We start from the raw sequence: 26,482 nt of genomic DNA on the forward strand, positions 1-26,482 counted from the left end.
TAAGAATCTTTCGATTAATAGTAACTTAACCTTTACTACTTCTATCCCATTAATCCTATTTTTAAGTACCGTATTATCTCCCGTTAACTAATTAACTATTATTTATAACTGTCCTACTATTATAGGTTATTATAAGTCGGTATCTGCTATACTGGTGTCGTTACCTAATCCTAATATAGTTGCCGCTATTAATGGCGTTGTAGTAGCTGCTTTTGGTGGCATATTGTTTAACTTTCTATATTTAATACTGTAACTGGGTAGTAATTATATAACAGAACCTTATAGTAGGAACTACAATAGGTTTTATTAATAGGCTAGGTATATAGGAAATATAAAGATAGTAGTTAATAATATAATAATAACTAGTGGAGTAGTTGCCTAATAGATTAACTCTAATTATATTTTAAAAATCACTATAAGGAAAGAACTATCTAGGTAGGAACTAAGGGTCCTTAAATACACAACCGTACTCCTAAGAAAGTCGTTACTCTATCTGCTCTATCCGCTCTATTTACTCTATTACAGATCTTATAGATTACGCAGATTATACAGATTACATTACGTGACTCTGCTTACTATTCCTCGTTATATAGTTCCACAGGTTCCATCCTAGACCGTACTTATATTAACTAACTAGCTTCTTCCAACTCCTCTTTAAGTAGTTATAACATTGTACTTAAAGCGTCTATAACACGCTTTACTAGTAACGGGTCCGAAGTATAAAACCCCCTTTAAATAGGTTCCTCTAGCCTTTTAGAGGACCTCGCCAGACCCAATATATAATACTAAAATATTATTATTAATTTTGTTAATTTTGTTAATTTTGTTAATTTTATCCCTAGGATGAAATTCGGTTATTAATACTAGCATTTAAATGCTTATAAAAGCTTGTCTAAAGTCCCTTGGGCTAGTAACAATCGGACAGACCCTAGACTTATACCTTAAACAAAGCAAATACAGTTATAGGTAGTCTTAGGGCAGAACCATCCTATAGAACCAGATTACTTAGCAATTAGTAAGCTCGTACAGACCACTATTGTTAGCGCGTAAACAACTTTTAAATAACAAAGCACTATCTATATGTGTAATACTCTAATATTTAACCATCTATTTCAATAGGGTCCTTTCCCTTTTTATTACTACGTGTGCGCTTAGCCTTAGGGGACCTAATAGTAAGTGCACTAGCTTTATAAGCCTTATGCGCGTCTATAGAAGCCCCCTATTATAGTCGCTTTAATTTTAACGGAATGCCAACCTCTTTTAGCTTAGGATCACTAGGACCTTTATTAGTATCACCTAAGATTAATATAAAATTACCACAAGCTAATTAAGTGTAGGTCCTTTAAGCTCTAGTGCGCGCCACTCTACCAGATTAATAGAGCAGGAGAGGTGGCGGCTCTTAATAATTGTTAGGTACTAAATAGGTCGCAATAGGCTCCTTCTTACTAATATTTTAGTAAGGATCGTCCAATATAGTACCTTGGAGTACTTCCGCATTATTAAGCCACGAGTTATCGTCCTCCCCTGTTTTTAAAATAACTACCTCGTCCTTTAACCCCCCTAAAACTTCGTTATATAGTACCAACGGCTTATCAAACGGTTGCTGCTTATCCTCCTTATCCTCTTCAATATCCTTATCTACTTCGTCAGCCGGTTCTTCGTTTTGGATCAGAAAGTGGCTAAGATCTATACTACCGCTTAGTTAAGCAGGTATATACTTCCGGGCCTCCTCCTGTCTTTCCTTTTGGAACTCTTGTATAGCGACGTCGGCAGCGCGTTTAGCAATCTCAGCGCTTGTTTTGCCGCGCTGGTTGGCCTTACCGTGCTTCTTTTTAGGTGGTGGCTGCCAGCGAGCCTTTAGAGGAACCTTAAATGGAGCGCCCTTAGGTAGTAATCGAAGCTCTGCCTATCTACTTAAAATAGCTATTTAAGCTACCTTAAAGTCTTTAAATTTATCAGCAAACTCGCCTATTTCTTTAGTAGGAAGGTCCTTAATAATATTAAGGAGGCGGAGAACTAATAGCTGGATCCTAGTAAGAGCTTCCGGGTGCTCTAACAGAGGGTTACCTTAGAACGCCATATTCTTAATATATCGCGGTTACTAATCTAGAGCAGCAATTAGCTTTGTCGCGACATACTAGCGAGGATAGATTAAAGCCAGCGATATAGGAAGCCTCTGTATTAAGCACTAAATAAGCATGTGGTGGCAGGGGAGGCCATATCGGTAGGGGTCCTCGCAGTCGCAGTCGCCCTAATTCCACTCCCAATTAGCCCACTCCTGCTTCTCCTTATTTATCGAAGCTTTCGCGCCACGCATGGAGTTAAAGATTCGCTTAAGCGCGTAGTGTATTACTATACCATTAATCTAGGCGAAGTAGTGCTAAAAGAGATCTAGGGTGATAATTTGGGGGAGGGACGTTTCGGACGTATATTTGGATTTAATTAATTCCTTATACAATATCGAAATCCACCTCTTTAGCTCAATTATAGTATCCTTAAGGCTTAATTAATAATTGGTAAAGCATTTTAATCCTCCGTTAATACCCTCGCCTTATTAGCTTACTGCTATACCTAAATTTGGAAGGTATCTAGTAAGGGAGTAAGCGGTCGGTCAAGGAAGAGTTAACGTTAAAATAAGGTTTTTAAGCTGGAGGGCAGGATGCTTGAAGGCATCTTAGAAATAAGCTTTACTATGGGCCGGCCTATAGTAAAACTCATTTCTAGGATGCCTCTAAGCATCCTACTCCCCGGCTTAAAATAAAACTTACCTAATATAGTAGGTAATCATCTGGCTCTCCTTTTCAACGTATATAGTCTGAAACTATACCTTATCGCATGGGTGTAGCTTATCTAGGACTGCCTTTTAATTAACTTTAAGCTCTGCTACCGTTTTAGATTTTAGGTAGGGCTAAAATAGTTCCTTTACTACCTTCCTCTCTTCCGCTAAGTAGCTATGCGGCCTCTTAGCCTTTATCTAAATCCCCTTATTAATCCGCTTCTTCATTGCCTTTACGGCATACCACTAGCAGTACTAGAGAATAACTGCAATTAACTGCCCTACCAATAAGGCGGCTGTAAGGCCCTTACCAAAATCGGTAATAATAACTTTAGGTGGCCGTTTCCAAAGCTTCTGCTAAGTAGACTCCAATAAGAAGGTCTAATCTAGCTGAGACTTGCTCTTAATAAACGACTACATTACCGGAAAAGAGGACCCTATATTAGTAACGCCAGTAATAATAGCCAATAAGAGCTTAAATCGATTAGTATTAAATATAGCGTCTATTTAGCAGCCAAAGTTGGTAATAAACCTTTGTGCTAAATCTACCTAAATAGGAAGCCAGAACACAAGCTGCTAGAGACTCCAGGCAATTGGACGACCTAATTCTGGATCAATCGTGTAGGTATATCGAGACCGGTACTTAAATCTATGCTAGTAGAGAAGCAGCTCAAGCGCGCCGAGCGCTCGCGGCTGACCCTTAGCTCCACTAGGAAGGCCGCTTAACGATCGCGTTAAGGTATAGTATTTCTTCTTGCTTATATGTAGCTCCCAGGCAGAAAGCTAACGCTATGCAGTAAGGTAGGTCTCTCGTGTTGCCCTAAGAGCGTAGGCTTCTACGGCTGCCTTTTTAGCCTCTAGTAGTTAATCCTAGTAGCCAATATAAGCAAGAGGATTAGTAACAAAGTCGTGCATAGGGGCCTCTAGATTATCTGGATCGGCATGCTTAGCGCAGGTAAGAGTCGCCACCCACCTATATACTAAGCCTATATGCTTAACGAGCTGTTTTTAGGCCACCCGAATACTCCAGCCGCACCTTATCTGGTGCACCTTAGTGGCCTCTCGCTGACGGTTACTGTTTTTACCGCAAAAGTTGTCCAGTTTGCGGTAGTTTCGGATATGCTCGCCATGGTGCTTATAAACGAAAATAGTGCGCGGCCGTAAAGTGTCTGGGCTAGATACTAACAATTTAATGATAAAGAAACCTTTAGAGAATGCATAGTCCTAATATTAATCAAACGCGGCGTTAGGATCCTTAAAGATCTCACCATTATATAGCTCTAGAAGGTGGTGGGCGGGCATAGAGTTAACTACCTTTTTTACTACCGGAGCTAGGTCCGGGTATAAACGGTGGTTCGGCTGCTACTCTAGACGCTTAATTTTAACTTCTAGTGACGGCGATTAAAGCCATAGTGGAAGAAGACTCGCAGTATAGTGTTCCGAGGCAGCGGAAGCAGCCCGACATTTACAGCGGGTAGGGGGTAGTGTTCCAGGTAGTAGTAGAGTAGGGAAAGGCTCCTCCGCAGAAGCCTGTATATCTGCTTGAGACGCTGCCAGACAGTTCTGTATTATAAACTAGGGCCTACGGAGCTATAAAGAACTTTAAGTAACCTCGTACAAGGGAGTAGGGACGGCTTAACGAGGTAGTGGTGTATCAAAGAGCTCAATTGGATTACTCTGTCGGTCGCCAAGTTTTCAAAAAAGGGCAGCAGAAGGAGCACCCGAGGGAGCGTCCGCAGTAGCAACAGCTAGGCGGGCCCACCTGGTCTACAGGAGCTTGTTAAGGTCAGGAAGGGACGAATTAATATTAAATAAAGAGCTGTCGGCTATATTATATAGTAGGAAGTCAATATAGGCTTGGAAGGTGTATATTTAGTATATAATAATCCTTAGAAATTGACTATTCTACACTCCGACTTTGGCCTTTAATTTTTTACCCTATACTAAGATATTCTTTGTAAGCTATTTAAGGGTTATTATAAGCACACTAGACTGTCGATCTATTACCTTAAATAAGCATATATACTCTATAGTTGGTGGAATATTAAGTTATTTAGATTATGGTAAACGCTAGCTTTTTTGAAGTTGTTTATGCGCTGGCGATAGTGGTCCGTGCGAGCTTACTAATTGCTAAGTAATCTGGTTCTGTGGGATGGTCCTGCCTTACCTCAGCGAGCTCAGACGCGATTTTTTAGCTAGCATCGGAATAACCTACGCCGTCTTCCGAATTGCAAAATCACGTCTGAGAGGCTTTGGCGAGTTTTGTTAAAAGCATAAGCAAAATCCGCAAAACGGATATTGCGGATATCTAATCCATTTATTTATACAACGCGTTATTATTACCAAAAGTTAATACAATATTTTTAAGAACTAGGGCTTCTAAATGGTACGAATTTTATAATACGGCTATCGCTTGGTCCTAACATTAATTTCGTTAAAGTTAAAAAACGCGTTGTTAAAAGCATAAGCACATATTGTATCTTATTAAATAGTCTGCTAATATAGATAAAACTATACAGATATATAGACATCTACTACTTAAAGCCATTGCAACACTTAGTAGGTGCTGTAGTTGGGTCCTTCCTTATCCTCCCTTGGCCCGGAGTGCCTCCACTACTGCTGGGGGCAGAACCTCGTGCAGAGCCTTAGTAAAGCCTCGTGCAGAGCCAGTAGAGCTTCGTGCAGAGCTTCGTGCAGAGATTCGTGCAGAGATTCGTGCAGAGATTCGTGCAGAGATTCGTGCAGAGATTCGTGCAGAGATTCGTGCAGAGATTCGTGCAGAGCTTCGTGCAGAGCTTTCGTGCAGAGATTCGTGCAGAGCCACGTGCAGAGATTCGTGCAGAGCCACGTGCAGAGATTCGTGCAGAGCTTCGTGCAGAGATTCGTGCAGAGCCACGTGCAGGCGTGCAGACGTGTAGCCGTGCAGACGTGCAGACGTTTGTACGGGCGATCAATTGCAGAGACGTTTGTAGAGACGATTGTATAGGCGTTCGTACGGGCGTTCGTACGGGCAATTGTAAAAACCTTCCTAGTATATTAGTGCTGCGTGTTAGTAGAGGCTTTGGGGCTCTATATAGGGCTTCGCAGAGCTTCGGGCAGAGCTTCGAGCTTTGAGCAGAGCTTCGAGCAGAGCTTCGAGGAGCTTCGAGCAGAGCTTCGAGCAGAGCTTTGAGCAAGAGCTTCGAGCAGAGCTTCGAGCAGAGCTTCGTGCAGAGCTTCGAGCAGAGCTTCGAGCAGAGCTTTTGAGCAGAGCTTCGTGCAGAGCTTCGAGCAGAGCTTCGAGCAGAGCTTTGAGCAGAGCTTCGAGCAGAGCTTCGAGCAGAGCTTCGTGCAGAGCTTCGAGCAGAGCTTCGTGCAGAGCCACGTGCAGGCGTGCAGACGTGTAGATGTGCAGATGTGCCAGACGTGCAGACGTTGCAGACGTTCGTACGGGGCGATCAATTGCAGACGTTTGTAGAGACGACTGTATGGGCCGTCATACGGGCGTTCATACGGCGATTGTAGAACCTCTCTAGTATTGATAGTGTGCTGCGTGTTGTAGCTTTGGAGCTCTTTGCTCTTCGTGGGGTGGGTGGTGGGTGTTGTGCTGCTCGGCTCTCGAGCTAGAGCCTCGAGTAGTTCGAGCTCGAGTCAGAGCTCTGAAGCAGGCTCAGCAGAGCTTAAGCAGAGCCGAGCCTTTTGGGAGGTGTAGCTTCGAGTAGAGCTTCGCTTCTGCTTTTCCCGAGCTTCTGAGTAGGCTTTTACAGAGTCTTCGTACGGAGCTTCGTGCAGAGCCTCCGCCCCGCTTAGCTCCTCTTAGTAGGGCTCCGTGCAGCAGCTCCTGCAGAGCTCCGTGTGCAGGTCTCCCCTAAGCTTCGTTCTGCAGAGCTCTTACAAAGCTCTACAGCTCTACACAGACGCGGAGCTTATTAACTCTATTCGGGCCTACACCATAACCTATAAAGGCTATAAAGGTTATAAATTAAATAGGTATATAAGCAGATAGAATACCTACTAGTTGCGAAGAGGGCTAGTGCGTAGGCGTAAAGCGTGTTTACTACGCGCCTTGAGTAGGCAGGTGGAATTAGAGCCTCTGCGGTAACGAACTCCTCTTAATATCGCGCGTGTATAAGGAGCTAAAGATCTCATAACTTATAGAGTAGGCTTTTTCTTCTATAATTTAGGTGTATTTTTATATTAATAGGTATTGTGGGAGGTAGGATTAATTTTGGTTAAAGTTAATAACGTCTTCTCATATAAACCGTGTTTAGGTTGTTCTTGCTAAATCTCGCAAAGTCTCTCAGACCACGAAAACGATTTGCCGTCCTAATCAGCTTAGCGGACGGTGCGGATATTCCTATATCCGTCACAATCGATTTCTTGGTTCTGAGCTCGCTGAGTAAGGTCCTGCCTGATACTGCCCGACACACGTTACCTCAGAAGCTCAGGACCAAGAAGTCGATTGTGCGGATATAGGAATATCCGCACCGGTCCACTAATGCCTGATTTAGGACCGGCATCGTTTTTTCTTGGCTGAGACTTTGGCAGATTTATATAGAAAACTAAACATCCGTTATATGTAAGAAGACTTATAACTTTAACAAAATTAATCTACCCTCCATACAATACTTATTAATATAAAAGATTATACCGCAATAAAGAGAAAAGCCTACTCTATAAGTATAGCTTAGCCGCTTATACACGCACGATATTAAGAAGAGTTATCTGCCGCAGAGGCGTCTAATTCCACTGCCCTACTGAGCGCTTGTAAACACGGCTTACGCCTACTCCATCGCCCCTCGCAACTAGTGAGTATCCATTTCTGCTATATACCATTTAATTTATTTACTTATATAGCACCTTTAGTCGAAGTCTTATGGTGTAGTCCTAATTGTGTTCTTAAGGCTTGTTTGTGTGGATATAGACTCTCGCGGTTTGGGGTGGTAGACGCATAGAGCTTTGCGTGCTTGATGAGATATGGTTATTGAGTAGGACCTAATAATTTATAAGCCTCCGCGTCTGTGTAGAGCTATAGAGCTTTGCGAGAGCTCTACAGAACGAAGCCTTAGAGGGAGACCTGGCTACTCGAGAGCTCTGCAAGACGGAGCTTCTTACTTAATGGCTCGCATGCGGAGTAGAGGCTACGCACGATAGCTCTGTACGAAAGCCTCTATAAAAGCCTTCTGTCTTAAGCTTCGCTCGAAGCTTCTGCTTGAAAGGTCTGCTTGAAGCTTTTACTCCGCTCAAAGCCTCTCACTCGTCAGGAACGTCTACTCGATGGCTGATCTGCTGTTTTCGGACAAGCCCTATATATGAGCTCCACGACCAAAGTCTCTACTAACTCACGCTGAGCACTAATAGATATACTAAGGACGTTCTATAATCGCCTCGTATGACGCCCGTATGAACGCCCATACAATCGTCTCTACAAACGTCTCTGCAATTGATCGCCCGTACGAACGTCTACACGTCTACACATCTGCACATCTACAGGTCTGCACGCCCGTACGAACGTCTGCACGTCTGCACGTCTGCACATCTGCAGGTCTGCACGCCTGCACGTGGCTCTGCACGAAGCTCTGCATTAAGCTCTGCACGAAGCTCTGCTCAAAGCTCTGCTCGAAGCTCTGCTCGAAGCTCTGCTCAAAGCTCTGCTCAAAGCTCGAAGCTCTGCCCGAAGCTCTGCCCGAAGCTCTGCCCGAAGCCCTATATATAGAGCCCCAAGCTCTACTAACACGCAGCACTAATATACTAGTATACTAGGAAGGTTCTACAATCGCCCGTACAAACGCCCGTACGAACGCCTATACAATCGTCTCTACAAACGTCTCTGCAATTGATCGCCCGTACGAAGGTCTGCACATCTGCACATCTACACGTCTGCACGCCTGCACGAAGGTCTGCACGAAGGTCTGCACGAAGGTCTGCACGAAGGTCTGCACGAAGGTCTACTAAGGCTCTGCACGAGGCTCTGCGCGAGGCTCTGCCCAAAGCTTACCCCCTAGTAGTAGCAGATGTTTTTAAGGAAGGGCCTAACTATAACACCTACTAGGTGTTGTAATAGCTTTAAGTAGTAGATATCTANATATCTATATAGTTTTATTAATATCAGCAGACTATTTAATAAGATAAATACATTCTTAGGTTTTTAATAACGCGTTTTTTAACTTTAACGAAATTAATGTTAGGACTAAGCAATAGTTATATTATAAAATTTATACCATTTAGAAGCCCTAAGTCTTAAAAATAATATATNAACTTTTNGTAATAATAACGCGTTNTNTNAATAAATAAATTAGAAATCCGCAATCTCTATTTTATAGATTTTATTTAGGATTTTAACAAAACTCGCCAAACGCCCTCAGACGTGATTTTGCAATTCGGAAGACGGCGCAGGTTATTCCGACGCTAGCTAAAAAATCACGTCTGAGCTCGCTGAGGTAACAAACACAGCATATTGCGATAAGCTTGATAAGCAGAGCCAGGAAAGAAAAAAGATCTGACACGGGAGATCTGCGTTTCAACCACGGATCTGCGACGGGATGCAAAGACTAATTACACCTTTGAACGACACCTTCTAACGTCTCATGCATACTTTCACTAGTACTTTAAAGTCTTCGTAAGCTTTATCACGCAAGCACACAATTAAACTAACGATCAGGCAAGACACTACAGATTAAGAAGCCCAATCATAAGGCTGCAGTAAGCGCTGTTCCTATTGGCATGGTTCACTCTCCGCTCTCTTCTCAGTTCGAGGCAGCCAGAAAAAAAAACTACCATTCCCAATCTGTAAGCTGGGTCTAGATGCGCCCCAATAACGAACAACCCCTGCGGCCGGAGCAACCCTGTCCTCGCAGCCACCCTCGGTCTTCAATCAAGCAGGGGAAGATAAGTCAACCGACGGCGCAAATACCCCATACCCCTCGAAATATTCCGTCGATCTCCAGTGGAAAATGGCAGCGCCTCGTTAAGTTGGGCATTGCACGTCGGGGTCCCTCAATAGCTGGGCCTAGGTTGAAAAGAAGAGCCCTCGCTTTGAAGAGTGCCATTTCCCAAAATATCTCAAGTTGCTATCAGTTTTCAATGTCTTCTATCGAGATTGTCGTGGGGATTCTAAGCGTTTCAAGACTGCACAGCCCATTACCAGCTGTATCTCCCTTTTGACTAGACCCACGCACAGCACCTCAGAAGAATGATGACGACAGTCGAATAGCTTCTGCCCCCCGGCGTGTTCTGTACGGCTTAGTGCATCACCGCCGCCCAGAGCGCCCCGTCGTACTTGAAACACGCCGTGCCCACCGAGCTTTCGTCCGACCATCCCGCCAACCATCTTGTCTTTTACATCATCCTCCTCGCGCAACTTTAATCGCCGCCCAATCCAACGTTCACATTTTGTCTACAGCTCGGCCTCTGACTTCTGATCTACTTGTCCGCTCCGGCGAATTTATTCGCCTGGACTTACACTGTCTGCTTCGACCCCGCCGCCTTTACTTGAATGTATGAAACTCGTTTCTGGCCAGAAAGCCCAGCAACTCTCTGTCACCGAGAGAAATGGCTGAGAGTAGTACACCCCAATCTTTCGGTTGACTCATGAAGGGTTTTTGATTTTGGTTTTACTGTAGCCACCATCAGCAGCTCTACGAGCGACACCTCCCTCACCGTTCACCCTGATATCCCTGGACTGCACCGCGAATACGATCCCACCACGCTCTCCCTTCGCCACGATGCTGCAATTGAACTCGACCGTATTACCTCCAATATAAACTCCCATATTCACGCTTCTACCTCCATCGCCGCTTCCTCCTCAGCCGCTCCGACCGGGTCCATCTGGAGTTCACGAAAGGCCTCCAGCGTAACAAAGCCAACTTCGAACGGTACAAACTATCCTGTTGCGGGCAGCAATGGCAAAGGGAAAGTCGCAATTGTCTCTGCGTCCTCATCCATGACTGCTACTCATGGATCAGGATCCGACACGGAGCGTGAAGCGGCGCGCGATCAGGACTTCTTTGGCGTCGGAAGCTGGGCAAGGGCAAGTCCAATCCCAATTTCCAAGAAGTCGAACAAGCGACCGAAGAAATCGAAGAAACCGGTCGTCATCATCCACAGCGACGAATCCGACGAAATCTTCGAGGAGCCTGCACCTGGAACCCACCTAGCGTACTATCATACAAATAAAGGTAATCAATGCGTATCTGTTCACGCTTCGACAACTAACGTTCTCAGGCGCCAAGTATCTTAGACATCGACGAATCAATACTGATAACGACGAACTTCATCTTGCCGAAGAAGGTCGGGTTTCTGAGACCCCTGTCAAGTCGCCACCTGCCCCACTTTCTCGTTCACGCATCATTGCGATCGCAGTGCTTATTGTTGCCATCATCCTTACCTTCAGCTTCTCTGCTTGGGGTATTTCTCGCACAGGAAAAAGCCGCATGGGTTGCACGAAAGCTATTATCCTCGGCGCTACTATTGGGGTTTTAATGTTTACGGCAGGCGTGATGGTTGCAGCAAGACGCGTTCTAATGGAAGTTCTTCTCATGGCCTTACTGGAGGTCTTCATCGGGTCTGTACTTCTCGTTGAGATTAAGGAACTAATGTAGCATGGCAGAATCCTGCATCTTGGGCCAGGTGTTTTGTGTGGTCGGTGTTAGGAGTTAACTAAGACAGGCGACTGTAATTTTCAATGTTTTTGGTTGCTCTCTTCATCACGGATGGGTTCATGATGCTTTTCGTTCCCTTTTCTCTGCATTGCTCGTACCTATACCAGATGTCGGTGGCATTTTTTGCTTGTTTTATATCTATTTGAAATCATTTATATCCATCGATGTTAGACTGTGCCATGCCACAATAGACTTAATGTTCTCGTCCATGAGCACTCTCATAGTGACAACTGATCAAGATTTAGCTTTGAGGATCTCAGATGAAGGCAACCTCAAACGCTGCCCAAAGGTCCATCAGTTCCAGCCCAATCGGCATTTCGTGTGATTCGTGCAGCGGTTGAGTAGCTTGGGCGGTGAGAACCTTGAAATGTCGGCCCAACCCCGATGCACCGCAAGGTGATGGGCAGACACACCAGGCCAACTTTGCAGCCTCAAGTTTACGCACTGATACACAGCCACATAATCAATATATCGTGCATGCATAGGATTTGAAACCACTTTTTCAATGCAAGATGATCTGGCGATTTCCACGATCTTTCAAGCCGGGAAATTGTCTTGTCCCGCCTACCAGGGTTTCAAGCTGAGCACACGGTGAAAAAATTTCTGAGATGTTGATCTAAGTGGCTGATGAACAGAGATAAGCCACATTCATCCGCGGCCGTTGCCGTATCAGCCAAATGCCCTTTCCGGTTGGGCAGATGCCAAAAAGAAATCATGTGCCCATGTGAAAAGGCAACGGGTTGAGTGAAAGCGCCGCAAGACACGGCAAATGAACATTTTAGCGATGAGATTCGATCAAGATGCGACAACGACGATGGTGCCGAGTTTGACGTGAGACTCCCAAGGCTGCTTCCCCGCGTACCTAATGCCCGTGGGGTAGGGCAAGGTTGAATCTGATGTAACTTCAGCAGCATGGCCGTTCGGCCCACGGGCCGAAATAATGCGACTGCAACAATTTGCGGGTTTGATAATATGATGGCGGACTCGCAGGCTAAGGTATTTTGTGGATGAGATGACTCGATGACTTGATGAGATCTACTTTAATTAGCTAATCATCTCCTTGACGCTTTGCCTCGCACCATCTAAGGTCACGACGTTTTCTTCGGCGTCAAGTTTCTGCCTACGCGGCCTTGAATGTGGTTGCAACTCCTCGATGTTACTCATGCACCTACATCGTGCTCGCGTAGACATTATTTCTCCGCTCGTGGCACATTTTCAGCCTGTCTACACCAGCCATACCAACGCCTATGCAACCTTGAATTACGCATTTACCTTCGCCGTAACACGGCAGAGGGATCGACATTGCGACAAATGTCTCGCTGCCGGCTGTGGCTTAAGCTGGTCGTTTTGAGTAAGCGTGATTGCCGTGATTCACACCAGGGGCTCACGGGGCTCCAATAATTCTCTTGCCAGACGCCCTTCCAGCTTCCCCGACTTGGCACGATGATCTCTGCGTGGACTGTTGTGGCTATCTTATCGCAGGCTATTTTTATATTCCAGCTCGCTTTCGCACTCCAAATCGAGCAATAGAGTAACACAGCATCTTGAAGTGTTTTGAAAAGAGAAAATGTACCATCGAAAGCCCTTCCAATAGACGGCCTATTAATGCTAACTCAGAGCCCGCTGCTGTATTATGCTAGTGCTTACTGTAAAACCAAGGAGAAAATTTTTCGCCGCAAGCTTGGCGGGAAGTAGAAGTTGAGGCAACCAATCAACTCAATTCACTCTCCCAGCAGCCCGCAGAACCTACATGTCAGATGCTTAGGTCGCCGTTCCGGCGCTGACGTCCCCCTCGCGAACCTTTGAAATCAACAAACCCAACAAAAATTGTTCCGTCACCGCTTGCGACGACGTATTACAAAGGCCCAGTAAACCAGCGAATCTGCCTCGACTTGCGGCACTTCCAACATCACCTCAGCCCATCCTGCGGCGGTTAACTGAATAATCAATATTGGCGGGTAACGGATTTACAACGGATTTACTCCGGCTTGGGAAAGCCAGCTCATCTCAGCTGGTGTTCGTGGTGTATTACGCAAAGACCAACACTCGGCCCTTCGCGGGACACTCATTGTGGAGGGACGGTAGTCTGGAGGTCTGCGCTGGACATTGAGGCTCAAGTCCATCCAGCAATGGCTGGACTGGATAGAAATATGAGCACGTCCGCCCAGTTCTGCTGCGTCCAATACTCTCGCGGACGTGAAGCTTCGCACATCACTTGCTTGCCCTGAACCTTTCTGTGACATCCGAGCCGTCCTTTCTCGCCCACATCTTTCCTCCTCTAAAGCATTCCTACAGGCGATCTAAGTTTTTTTTTCCCTGGGCCAGCTGGACTGTTAATGCAACCGTCCTATGCACAAGCTCTTGGAGATTACTTTCATCGATCACCAAAGTGCCAATATATATCACGATGGCCCGATTAGGTTAGCTTCCACCCCCTCCCCCTCTAATCGATGCTTAGCAGAATCAAAGATGCTGACCCGCCACGTGCGCACAGCTCCACTCCGCTTCACCAAAGCGACCATTGCTAGCCGCAGGAACCTGCAGCACTTGGGTATCCCTGACGGCAGAGATGTCCTTGCCATCTATCTACTATGGCGGAAGCAGCGATCCCTTCGCGCCCCTTCGTCCTTGTCGTCGACGATGCGCTGCGAAGTGGACCATGACGAAATCGATCGGTCCGAGTCTGAGCTGCCGGCCACGGTGCTGTGCTCCAGTATAGTCAGGGTTGATTTGCTACATGTTGGTGCGCAGTTTGAGGGATGCGGCGGTGCTCTTCTTGGTGTTGGCGTGTAGGGCAAATGGAACGCCTGTGTATTTCTCCGCTCTCTCGACCTGGTTCATGTACGAAAATAGATTTCCATCATCGGATACAAAACTTTGGTGGAGTATAAAGGGACTCCACTTCAATACCCATAAAAAATGGCGATTAGTCAAATGTAAATGGTTTTCTTGTTGTGCCTGACCGTCCAAGCTTTCAAGATCACCATTGGGGGGAAGCTACACCGCCCGATTTATCTCTCCATTCTTTTCTGAAAAGGTCTTTGTGAAAGCAAGCATACCATGCAATTGCGCTTCGAAATAAACTTGTCTGCTCGTATGATATGCCATTATTTTTACGTTGTGCTTAGCACTAGATTTCATGCGCCGTCGATAAAGGCGTACGCTGCAGGCCAGTCATTTGACCCCCACCATACCACGCAGGGTATAAAAACACTTGAACCAATCCAGGGCTAAACATGCTGAGGAATTTTGAGACTCCTCTTGAGCATCTGAAGGCATTCATGAGGACATCACTAAGACACCAAGAAATGAGTGAACGACTTGACGACAAAATGGAATAGGATATTCAAGGCCTTTACAGAAACCATAACAGCTACTAATACAGCAGTATAGGAGATTAGATTGCACTGGCGACTTGGGTTTGATTTGCCCCAGGATTTTTTAGTCGTTTAATATTTTAGGAAGTTCTATGTGATGATCATGTTACTGAGCAATCACTAAGAGTGAAGTCCAATGCTGATTGCTCCATGTCATTTACGTGTAAAAGTAAAGTCAAGGAAGCTTATTCTTGCCTACTGAGTTCAATCCTCCAAATCTCAGTTACCGACGCGCATCTCTATATTCCTGCGAAAGACATCGAAGCAAGCATGGTACGAGCAATACCGCTCTCGCTAGAGGAATATGACAAGAGTTTCCGGTGGTGGGAAGTCGGGCGTGCTGTCCAGACTATAGACGCCATCAACGAGACCCTGCCAGACTCTGCCTGCTTCAAGTTTCTCAGGATCGACCACTGCAAAGTCATCTACGTTCCGTATTATCTCGGTGATAGAAGTGATCTTCGGCGATCAATGTTCGCTTTCGCGCACATGAATAAATCACGGGAAAACAGGGGATTGGGAGGGTTGGATGTTGAAATCGACTGAGCCGGAACATTTTTTGTGGGCCTGCTTAGAAAAGATTGAGACGGATAATGTCTTAGGTCCAAGAATGGAAGTTGAACAGGGAACAAAGGATCTCGGATATCTGTGTATTGGCGCATTAATGTCTTTATTGAAGTCCAATTCCGATTTGATTGAATAGAACTTACGGCTTCCATCTTCCGATTCAATTCACATGACGTATGGATATGTAATGGACAAATAAGTGTAAATCAAGCTTTCATACCGATATTGTCCAGCCAGCGGTATCTGCTAATGTTCAGCCTGCTCCCTCTTGCCAATTCGATGGTTCTTGGACTATGGACCAAGGAGCAGCGACGCGAATGACAGAAGCGTATCTTCAAACCACGCAGAATTCTGAACCACAGAATTCTGGAGTACGGGAATATTCTGATGGCATTACACAAGAAGTAGTATATCCTGGTGAGCAATACTGGAGGGAAACTACGTCCATACAAACTCCGATCGTTTGGACAACGCTGGAGTCTAGTCTGAGCTGGCTAGAGTCGAATTTTGTTCCTATCGCCTTTGAGAAGTATTGGGATGTCGTTCTCTCGTTGTGGGGTGGTGGAACTCCCCGAGATCGTCCAAGCCATTAACGTGCATGTGCTAGAGAATCGTGGGAAATTCTTCCAAGACGTAACTGTTGTGCCTGGCAAATACCACTTATTGATCGGTTACAGTATGTATGAAGATGGAACGCATCTGGTAGCTTTTCGGTACTCACAATGTACTAGCGGATTAGTTACCAAGTCTATTGTGACGAAAGGTATGGTCAGCAATGTGGTTAGAAGGCTTTGTGAGAAAGTCTTCAGTCCCGAAGACAAGAATATACCGCAATGCATAGCCTCGCCCAGAAACGAATGCAACTGGCAAGGACCGGCAACCTTGCAGATCTTTTGCTAGAAAAGTAAAGTCGGGTGGAAAGAATTTTCTAGCTTCTTACAAAGGCGAGACTCGAGAGCGAAATGAGTTGCATCCTGCAAGCGCCTATGCCGACAGGGAGACGTTGCACTTGCCGATCCGATATATTGACAGACGCCTCACCTTAGCTCAATTTACGCCTTGCCTAGCGCTGGGCAACCTCGATTCTGTCACCATCGACGAGGAGTGCGCCTTGTCTGTAGCGCGTTGTTTATGAAACCTCGAAACGGCTGCTGCCTGCGACGTAGCAACACCCCACTTCCTGTCGCGTACTAATCAGTTAAAGTCTCCAATGCCCCATACGCCTACGTTAATGTGGCCCATCTAGCCAAACTCGAGATTTTTTCCTGGACGAACGGGCAATGACGCGAGGCAATCAGCCGAAGATTATTGGATACGCCAAAGATATCGCCAAAGTCCCATGCTTCATAGCCCAAGTGATCGATCACCATGTTGTAAACTGAAAGCCGGCGACAAAGACGAAAGACAAAACAGGAAATGGCAGAAATTAAGGCGAGAAATCCGAGTTTGAAGGATGCAGAGGCAGTATATCTCCTAGAACGCCAGCAAAACTCACCAGAGCCTTTCTCGTTTGTATGTCCACAATCCCTAACTCTGCCACTTCCACTACGAAAACCCGTTCGCGTCGGTAAGTACAAATCAAACGTGTTCGGTGATGGAACAGTCGACTATTGACCAGCTTAGCTTTCGCTTTTTCTACAGGCTTTCTGTGGAACTACGTGCTCTTATAGGAAATACACGATTGGTGGTAATCATATCCACATCGTCAGGAAGCTGCGAAGGCTAGGGCGTATCGACCGCCCTGAGGAAATTTTCTGTGGTGAAGGTAGGAGAGATATGTGAGCATGTACTAACAGGGAGGCTATTGTAGATTGACGGCGTATCCAAAAAGACTCGCACCTTATCATCGGTTACGTTCCATCGCAAGATGTAGGCCGGCCCTTACCTCTCAGGCTTCCGAAAACTGACTTGGGCCACAGATGTTTCGAAGTGACCGAAACCTCTACTGCGATGATCTCGATGATCCCGACGCTCGGCGTAGTTCAAATCTGCCGTCCTACCATTCAGTCTTGCCATCATAACATTCCTCTAAATCGAATGGTTGTTTCAACTAGCAGAAGATAGCATAAACGACATGAGCCACTATCACCATATGATCAATGTACGTGGGTCGATGCTTGTGAGGTCCTCACTTTAATGCCAGCTAAGACACCTCGAGATATTTTTCAACATACACACAAATATTTTGTTCTCCTCCGTTTCTACCATTGCTATTTCCAGTACCTCTGGATCCGTTGTGTAAAGCCCGGGTGATGGATACCCATAAAGTCTCTGTTCAATGGGCAGAGGACGACAGCTGTTGGTATCCAAGCTCAAGCCCTTCCGTTCCAAGTCATGAGACAGTTACCAGATATTCCAATTCGCGTCACGGATTTCGCATACCGTTTGAAGCACGGTGTCTGCATTGCGCGGACAACCCCTAATTCAAAAAGGGCGAAAGACTTTGCGCAAAGAAGTACAAATGATGATCTGCCAACTGAGGCCCTGTGGATATTACATACTCTCTATGGCGGATGGGTTGAGCCTACGCTTCATACGTGGGCTAGGGGATGTTCAGTTACTTAGGGTGGTATAAGGGTAGGTGAAGTGGAAGAGCCTTTTCCAGAATTGTAGTATGATTTATTGTTCCATATGTTCGATGTGCAGTGGGTGGACATTGAGATGCGTAGAATCAGTATTGCTTCTCATAACAAAAGTCCCTTCATTGCTTGGTCCACTCATGACTGTTACGACTGGGCTGTATCCTTACTCTGGCCATACTCGATGCGCCCTTGCCGCGATAAACTTGTATAGACCAATGTAGACCGTTGTGGCTATCGAGCATCCCCCTAATCTCCCGCAGACACATATTTAGTGGCTTTCGGGTTCAGGAAATTTTTTAACTGGCCGACTGCAATCTGTCCCTGAGCCAGACGTACCAGTAAGACGGATTAACTTTATGCTTAGTTTCTTGGTGGCAAAATGAGGGGATACCACACCAAGATCTTCTGGCCTGGATTTTGGCCAAGATAACCGTAAGCGGACAATACGTGGTGTCACGGTCGAGGTGGCCCGTTCCGTCGGGTGACTCCTCACCGGTTTCAATCTGTGCAATCACGTCCCTTGCAACCAGCCCATATCAGTGGACTGACTCGTTGTGATGACAAGGAAATCTTCTAAAAGCAGAAATTCCAATCTGGTAATGTGGGAGCTGTACCGGAGAGATAAACTCATCGAACTGTCGCACAAGGCTCGTGTTGGGAAAATGGATTGTTCCTAGCGAATACATGGCGGACCCTGCGTGGCCGAAGTATGCTCATTAGTGAAGGCAACTCCGGCCTTGTGATAGTTGCAACTCTCTTCAGGGCGTTTGTGGTATTGGGAGTCGCTGGTCCTCTATAGATTCGACAATTTCCGGCCGTATGCATAACGCGGTCTCGTTTATGCTGGGTCTCGGGAGGATAATCCACCAGCATTCTGATACGTGTACCATACACTGGTGATAATTTGCTCCTATGGTTGCTGGGCGAAGTGAAATTCTTCAGATAGTGGCGGACAGGGGGTATTTTCGGACCAGGCTGTAGCTTCTTGATGGCTTCCCTGTCGCTACGCGGTTGCTACGGGGCTTTGAACCAGCCTGACGCCCAAATTTACGTCACAACGATTTTCGATAGGGGCCTGCTACAGTCGATCTTTGTTATAGTTTCCAAAGGTCCGGAAGAAAATAATGCACCTCAAAACGCCGCGTAAGTCTCTTTGTTCCTTTTTCCTCAACAAAACCGCCGCAGTCTACAGCCAACAGTAAGAAAGTTTCCGAGCTAGGCGCGGAAGTTGAGGCTGAGTGCATTAGCCCAAGTTTTCGCTGGACAAGTGGACAATAGACAGGAAATGTACCATTAGTAACGTCTCTTCTCAACACTATATCTAACATTGCTTTTGGAGAACCGCTACTCAGGAATTTGTAGAGCACCGGGGTGATCACGCCATCTTTAGGGTTCTGACCATCCAGACATTACTTGGACGCCACGGATATTTTGCAAAAGCTGAAGGATTGGCTACGGAGTCTCTGAGACTAGTTCCAGGGCATGTCATATCCTTGCGGTAATGGGAGGAGAAGTAAAATGTTGGCAGCAACCCGGCCGCAAAAAGCGGTGAAGTCTGTCCATTGCCAGCGATTTCGGGTTCTCTCATCGGAGGAATGTACTAGAATCTCGCAGGCTGGTAAGGCGTTTAGAGCCTAATGCTCCCTACCGGAAAGAAAGGGAAGATTACGGTGCCTTTATTGGGGTAGCCGTTAAGTATTAGAGATCTTGGTACAGTCGATATATTGTATAGACATGCTTTGAAATTCCTTGTTCCTTGGAGTCATGTTGAGGCCGTCAGGGCGGAACCGTCAGGCATCCGCTATGAGGGCTCGCAGTCGCTTCGGGAATGTCCTCCCTAAAAAAAAAGGTGCACAGCTCCTCCCCAGTCCGAGGTTCTCCATATTTTGGTTTATCGTAGAAAAAAATCTGGGGAATCGACAAGCATGATCCATGCGGCGTGCACACTACGACGTGTTTCGAATTACACCACCCAGGAGCGCCAATGATTCCTTATTGGTAGCGCGATGAGCGTGTGTCCTTCCCACAAGCCTTAACTTTCGTTTGGAGCCGATCACAGGATGAGTCGTAGACATGGTTTTCACCAAGCTCTTCAAGACCGGTAATCCATTTTCTTTTTTGCTTCATGCTCTCTGGCTAACGGCAAGGGCCCCTATTGGTATCGAGTAGGAATGCCATTCGCCCATGGACAAAGGTAGCTTGACTGTCTGGGTTTACAGAAGGTATACAACGGCCCATCTTGCACTAACAATACTCAAACAGAATAGCCAACCTACGGCCATCGAGAGTAATAGTGGGAAGCAAGGAAGATGGCTCAGAACAGTATGCTACAGCTTCTTTTCGTCTGAAATCGAATTGATGAGTTTTGTAGTACCGCTAACACAGGGACAGCTCGAGGAAGTCTAAGCCCAACCGCAGATGACGAAGACAGATCCGAGATACCCGGTATACGACGCGACCAAGATAGCTTGACAAAGTATCTGCGGTCTAGGTCCCAACATGTAGACGCGACCGAGGTGACAACCTGTTTGGGGTACCTTTACTCTCGCCGAGCATCAGATCCAGCAGGATTCCCACCATGTCCGCATCCGATAAGTGGGTGTTTCCAAAAAGCTGAGAGCATACCTGACCAAATCACCCGCATAGATCGCCAAACCCAATCTTCAGTCCAAGCTAAAGCGGGCTCAACCGCTGATGATTGCTCCAGTCAAGACGAAATTGCGGCTTCCACGAACGGGCATATCTCTACGGCGGATGAAGATCATATGTATATTGGCGGATGGTGCAGCGGGAAGGAGAATAAAAGCGAGAGCAACGAAAGTGACAAAGCTGGCGAGGGAAACCCTGGTTTAGAAGAGGCCAACGATGTGAGCAAAGGACGGACGTAAATGGAGATATCCTAGCGTAACAACATATGATATGAAGCCTTTCTCAATGGAACATGCCTTCTCTATCCCATTCCAATTGAATACCTCACTGAAAGGGAACACCCTGGCAGGTTCGTTGAAATGACCCTGTAGTCCCTACAGATGTGCCTTTACAATTCCATCGGTACGGGACTCTGATATTTAGATGTCGATGGAAATGTTTGCATCAAGAAATGAAGTATCGAAGAATAAAGAAAAGCCATTTGCTTTTTTGAGCGACGCATCTTGGTTATATTCGTTCCAACACCCTTTTAATTGCGAGAGGATTATGAAATCGCGTTGGGCATCGTGGTTCTAAGAATCCTCCTTGACTGCACCGCCTCGTGGACGTGGGTGATTGGGTAAGGTGATGTACAAAAGACACGGGGCTATTGCAATTGTTGTTTTAATCTTCGAGAACATTCTCCACCTAGATTCTTTTATTTCTGTTTTTGCGTTTTTATATCTGTACCGCCTACAAAAAACTGTCTTTACTACATGTTCGCTCTTGAAACCTTCAACCGATGTCCGAGTCCGCAGCAAGAGATCCCTGTGCATATCTTCACATGTTAGAAGACCTTCCAGAACCTCAAGACGAGGATGGATCTCGGCTCTCTGTAATGTAACCACCGGCTTTCTGGAATGAAAAGGGAGATATAGCCGCCTGCGTCGTGCAGGGAAGATAATCAGGACAAGGCTGAAGAATAGAAGTGCAATGAAGACACGAGACTGCAGTTGAATTTGGGCTGGTCTGGGCACGGTTGCGGGGTTTCCCTAGCGCCGATCAGGCTTGTTACCCCGGAAACATTTGCAAGATCTTGAATTGCGCCATTCGGCCCTGTTGCCTATCTTGCCATTAGTGCCAGCTAGCATGCACTCCAGAACAGGGTAACAAACGGGCACAGATCTGCGGGGTGATTGGAGTATGAAGTTTAGAAGCCACGAAAAGATTGCTTGTCCCCGGAAAACCTACTTCTGGCTATCAGCCGCGCAAAGGGAATTTAGGGCTCTCAAATGTGGAATTTCTTATCACTGACGTCTTTAGTAAATATCCTCGGATATGTACATAGCCATTCTAAATAGGAACACGCCTCATTTGATTCAATCAATCATAGCCCTTCTCTTTTTTGTTTGAAACTATCTAACGTACAGTTGTCGGTCGGGAGTCGATCGCTATCATATCGGTGATAGATTAGGGGCGTCTTGATGTAGATCCTCGTGTATATAATGAAGCTCTAGAGCCTCTTGCAATAAGACAGAGTTCTTATTCTCAATCGTCCGTTCGACAACAGTACTGTAGACAGGCGGTTGCAGTGCACTTGATTCGCAAAGATTTGAGACGAAAAATTCCATCTAAAAGAGGAAAGGCAATTGCATTATGTTCTTTTGAATCAGTAAGACATATCTTGACAAGCTAAGAACACCAAGCTGTGGTTATGCCAGCCATCTCGCCGACCATGTATTAAACCATCCCATGCAGGCCAGTGATCTTTTTGGACTGGACTGGAGTGGATCTGGGCTCAAATCCACTCCACGAGCCTATCAAAAGCTGGAGCTCCGAAGCAAATATATACTATAAATAGTATATCTTGGCATAACTAGAGTGTTAAGAAGGTAGAGGTGAAGGTGGCAAATATCACTAATATTGAATTAGACTCTCTACCTATCGTCCTTATTGACCTCTCTATCTTCCTTAACGTGTTAGTTTCGTTTAGGTTAATTTCTTTGGTAGTAATAAGGATATTATCTAAGGCAGGTATGCGGATAGGAGGAATTGTTCTATATTAGTCAGCAAGGAACAACACTAAAACGGTAAGTGGTGATACCGAGGGAGTGGAGGTAAAAAGGGCGGCGACGTAAGGGCTAAGGTATGACTGGAAGTTCCAGACTTGGTGGCTGATACTCGCTATTAAGAACGCTAAGCCATTGCGCAAGCCCCCGATTGGCTAATCCTACGCACTGACGATATAATGTCCTTTCCTCCCTCCCAATTGGGTATAGGGTTTGGAGCTCCAAGAGCTCCACTACCTTAGATCCACTCCCATCCTGGAGCTCCATATTGGCTCCAGTCCAAAAAGATCACTGATGCAGGCACAAAGGGTCTTTCTCGCATAGCTAAGTAGCCAGGACACCACAAGATAAAGACTCCAGTCTTGGAGCGTTCCGTTTAAGTTTGCCGTCTTGTTAGGTCCTGTCCCGTTGAAAGTCTATTTTGATCCCGTCAAACTGCGTAGATCCATGCACCTTTTAATTAAACCGCACGGTCACTTTAAAGAATAGCTCCCTGCTTTGAGTATAGCACTGTATTAAAAGGGTATATGGATTTACTCCGTTTGATCAACGGGATTAAAACGAACTTTCAATGGGACAAGACCCAATAAGACGGTGTACTTGAATGGAACACTCCAAGGCTGGAGTCTTTATCTTGTGGCGTCCTGGCTACTTAACTATGCGACAGGACGGCCAGTAAAATTGCCCGAAAAGGCCGGCCAAGGGGCTTTCACTTCTTTAGGTTAGCCCCATGATCTATGGCTTGCTTACGAAGAGACTTTGCCGTGATTAAAAGAGGGCAGAACAAAGTTACAAGAATCATAGACATTGTAGTCTCCTAGTCCACCATACTCCCTGGGATAACCTCCACCAGAGTTGATTCTGAAGCTCTTGTCCTTCCTGAATGCCGTTTAGCATTGAAAGCGTCACGACCTGGATCTGGGAATATTATAGCTGCATGCGCCGTTGGGCCGTAGTGAAAACTCAAATTTTGGTGCTAGTTGCGCCCTGATGAATGGCTTTAATCACTCGTCCAGAACTTGGCGTGAATTAAAAATATAAAAATAACCGTCCCTGGCATCTGCACCTTCATCGTCGGCGTATGGGACAGAGTAGACTTCCCCGGCTTTTGAACACCAGCCCTACGGAAGCAAGCAACGCGGTTGTAGCGCTATAAATAATAATACTATTCCGTTAATGGCTTTCGGCGTTCGGGTACAGTTAATAAATTCCATAAACGTTGAGAAAAGTGCATCCTCCAGCAAGTCATATCTAACCAGCCTGTACATGAAAACGTTTGACCTTTGGTGAAAATCCCATTTAAACATTCACCTTATCCTCATATTCAGCATCTGAATCCGAAGAAAGGGATATTGCCGAAGAGAGCGGTGAGGATGGAGCTTGGCTTGCATTGGGTGGCACAGCAAGACGTTGCGTGGAGCGGGGCGGGAGACCTGCAGCTGTTAAATAGGTCAGCAACTGCGTGTGAAGATACGATATGTCCCACGAAAGATAGATATTTTCCAGAATGTCAGTCAATCCTATAACAAATCTGAGTTTATTTCGTAGAAAGAATAACCGAACTTCCCAAATGTCCCCTTAATTCATTCATGATATCGATCTCACTCACCCATCTCTACAACTTCCAGCAGTCCCATCAAACGTGCCTTACTTATCTCCAAGATTCCTTTTGCTGTTTCCTCCTCGTCGATTTTTCCCTTCTTCTTCCTTGCATCGCCCAACGCCTTTTTATCTCTCGCCCGGACCCCGATCTCCACAGCAGCCCCGAGTGTCTCTGTTGGCTGCAAAGCACCATCATTCATCATATGCGTGAAAATGGCTTCGAGCACCAGGCTGACCTTCGCGTTGTCAGCATAGCTATGTGTGGTAGCGGGGAATGGCAGGAAGTATTGCTCTAGATGAGCCTGTGTGGGCGATATGATGTTATAATTCGGGAGATTGGTGGCGAGAAGAGGAAGGAGGAGGTTGGTGTTGAGGGCTGTCTGAGTGCTAGGTAGGAGTTTGGAAGTGCTTAGAAGGGCGCCAAAAACAGATGTTGGGAGAGGGCGAAAGGATTCAGTATAGAGGTCGAAGAGGTCGTCAACGCTCGTAAACAGTTTAGGCAAGGCTTGCGAGACTTGAATGAGCTGGTGAAATTGGTTAGATGTGTTTACGGTATGGGGAGTTCAGAGACCGACAAGAGCAAGTAACCGCTGGCGGAGAACAAGTGCATCAACCCCGCCTAGCCTCTCTGCCCCACTTAATGATTGTTCCGAGTAATCTTGGTCTTCTTCATTTTCAGAAGAGTCATCGCTTAAATTAGGCGTGTTTTTATTGCCCATCGCAGCTCTTCTCATCGGTCGAGTTGAGGTGCGAATACTGGCGTCCTCCATGATCGCATCTTCGTCGTCGTCAATATCATAATCGCCAAACTCTCCATTCTCAATATCGAGAGCTTTCTGTTCATTGACAGTGTTTTCCTCTTCTTTTTTCCTCTCCTTGGTTTCATTCCTGAATACTTCAGTAAACTCTTTAATATGATTAGCGCTCCCATCCGCAAGTATAGCCCGGAGAATTCTTCGTCGTGAAGTGCGACTTTCAGCATCTTGAGAGGCAATGTATTGCCATATTAGACTTTGTGTGAGAATAGCTTCCACATCTGCGCCCTCTTCCTCACTCAATCGCAATCTTTCCGCCCATTCCGTCTCTACGAAATCAAGCATGACTTCCAGCCATAATTTCCAGCGCTCCCATCTTGTTTTCCAAACCATAGAGCAGTTGAACGCCCATCCCACAATATGCCAGAAATCTTCCGCTCGCGCCCACAACGACGCCGCATTCGCAACGTTTGTCTTGATACTCCGTTCCCCACCATCAGAATCCGGAGACTCTGGTTCTGTTCCTCTGCCCCTCCCGAACCGGCGCGTTGATCCTAATGTTGGGAAGGTGAAAGCGATCAAGAAGTTATCGCTTAGCGGATCAACTGTTTGACTGACGTTCCGTAGATACTGCAGCGCGGCATTGGATCCCTTTTGTCGCTCTAGTGATTTTGCCTTTGTGGTGAGGGATGGGTAGACTACGAGGGTTGCAGCAAGTGCAAGATGCTGTGGAGGCGGTATGAACGCTTGGTGAGGTTTCTCTGGAGTCGAGATTGAGGTGCCAGAGACGAGGAGGTTATTGAGAAGTGTAAAAGCCTCGATATCTACCAAAACTAATTAGCGTAGAAGTATAGAGAGATACCGAAATTATTCACATTGGCCATCCTCTAAATATACGGCAGAGTGGTTCCGCAACTCATATGACAATGGTTTGGTGGGACGGAAGAAGGGGTTTCGGAGGGGCTTTGGAGGTGGCGACGAGATAGGGGCGGCTGACGACGGTGGAACTGAGGAGAGAGGTGAGCTGGTAATATCTGGAGGTGTCGGCAGAAATGATGTAGGCGTCTGGCGCGCCGTTAGAAACGGGACCGGAGAGCTCATCGTAAAAAACTGTGTGCGAGGACGTGGATTGTCGCATCGCGAGAGTGCCAGCGCGCAGTCACATGGAAACCCCGCTAGCTCTTATTTAGGCAAAGCTCTAACCAGTAAAAAAGGAATATATAGAGCACCAATCAATAAACCTATTTTTAATCTAGTTAAAGAATTATTATAGAAACCTTTTAAAAAAATATATATAAAAAAGTAAGTATTAACCCTATAACCTATTATATAACTTAGCTACCCCTTATTTTATAGTTTAACTAATTCTATTACCTCTCGTATTATTATAACTAGTTCGCTTATATCCTCTCCCCCCTATCTTTGTCTTTAAAGATATCTTATATCTCTAAGTTATTAATTAGAGGTATAGCATTTCCGGTTTTAAT

At 45.9% G+C, this 26,482-nt stretch overlaps 4 protein-coding genes across 4 annotated transcripts; 3 read left to right on the forward strand and 1 right to left on the reverse strand.

The window, feature by feature from the left end:
* Window positions 1-10,379: 10,379 nt before the first annotated feature.
* Window positions 10,380-11,355, forward strand: K441DRAFT_534676 (uncharacterized protein; the record flags this gene model as incomplete). Its single annotated transcript, XM_067642333.1, has 2 exons — window positions 10,380-10,932; window positions 10,979-11,355. Coding segments are annotated over 2 exons (930 nt in total), but the record flags the coding sequence as incomplete, so codon positions are not given.
* Window positions 11,356-14,619: 3,264 nt separating this feature from the next.
* Window positions 14,620-15,554, forward strand: K441DRAFT_650932 (uncharacterized protein). Its single transcript, XM_067647110.1, has 2 exons — window positions 14,620-15,438; window positions 15,503-15,554. Exon 1 carries the CDS (start codon window positions 14,943-14,945, stop codon window positions 15,336-15,338), a length of 396 nt encoding a protein of 131 aa, XP_067509653.1. The 5' UTR covers window positions 14,620-14,942; the 3' UTR covers window positions 15,339-15,438; window positions 15,503-15,554.
* A 4,223-nt stretch (window positions 15,555-19,777) lies between these two features.
* On the forward strand, window positions 19,778-20,886 carry K441DRAFT_650936 (uncharacterized protein). The gene is made up of 3 exons (XM_067647111.1): window positions 19,778-20,263; window positions 20,333-20,536; window positions 20,588-20,886. Exons 1-3 carry the CDS (start codon window positions 20,251-20,253, stop codon window positions 20,827-20,829), a joined length of 459 nt encoding a protein of 152 aa, XP_067509654.1. The 5' UTR covers window positions 19,778-20,250; the 3' UTR covers window positions 20,830-20,886.
* A 2,666-nt stretch (window positions 20,887-23,552) lies between these two features.
* K441DRAFT_650937 (uncharacterized protein) lies at window positions 23,553-26,116 on the reverse strand. The gene is made up of 4 exons (XM_067647112.1): window positions 25,871-26,116; window positions 24,816-25,819; window positions 24,248-24,764; window positions 23,553-24,077 (listed from the first exon to the last, which is right to left on the reverse strand). The coding sequence occupies exons 1-4, from the start codon at window positions 26,094-26,096 to the stop codon at window positions 23,938-23,940; spliced, it is 1,887 nt and encodes a 628-aa protein (XP_067509655.1). The 5' UTR covers window positions 26,097-26,116; the 3' UTR covers window positions 23,553-23,937.
* Between the last annotated feature and the right edge of the window lie 366 nt (window positions 26,117-26,482).

Source organism: Cenococcum geophilum (genome assembly GCF_001692895.1).
Source record: "Cenococcum geophilum 1.58 unplaced genomic scaffold K441scaffold_2, whole genome shotgun sequence".
Lineage (NCBI taxonomy): Eukaryota > Fungi > Ascomycota > Dothideomycetes > Gloniales > Gloniaceae > Cenococcum > Cenococcum geophilum.

Coding starts and splice junctions, on each gene's coding strand:
- K441DRAFT_650932 (XM_067647110.1), top strand. CDS start 14,943: ATGTCATTTACGTGTAAAAGTAAAGTCAAGGAAGCTTATTCTTGCCTA.
- K441DRAFT_650936 (XM_067647111.1), top strand. Junction 20,537..20,587: donor ACCATGTCCGCATCCGATAA/GTGGGTGTTTCC, acceptor TCACCCGCATAG/ATCGCCAAACCCAATCTTCA.
- K441DRAFT_650937 (XM_067647112.1), bottom strand. CDS start 26,096: ATGAGCTCTCCGGTCCCGTTTCTAACGGCGCGCCAGACGCCTACATCA. Junction 24,765..24,815: donor GCCAGCGGTTACTTGCTCTT/GTCGGTCTCTGA, acceptor CAATTTCACCAG/CTCATTCAAGTCTCGCAAGC. Junction 24,078..24,247: donor GCTGGAAGTTGTAGAGATGG/GTGAGTGAGATC, acceptor CCTATTTAACAG/CTGCAGGTCTCCCGCCCCGC.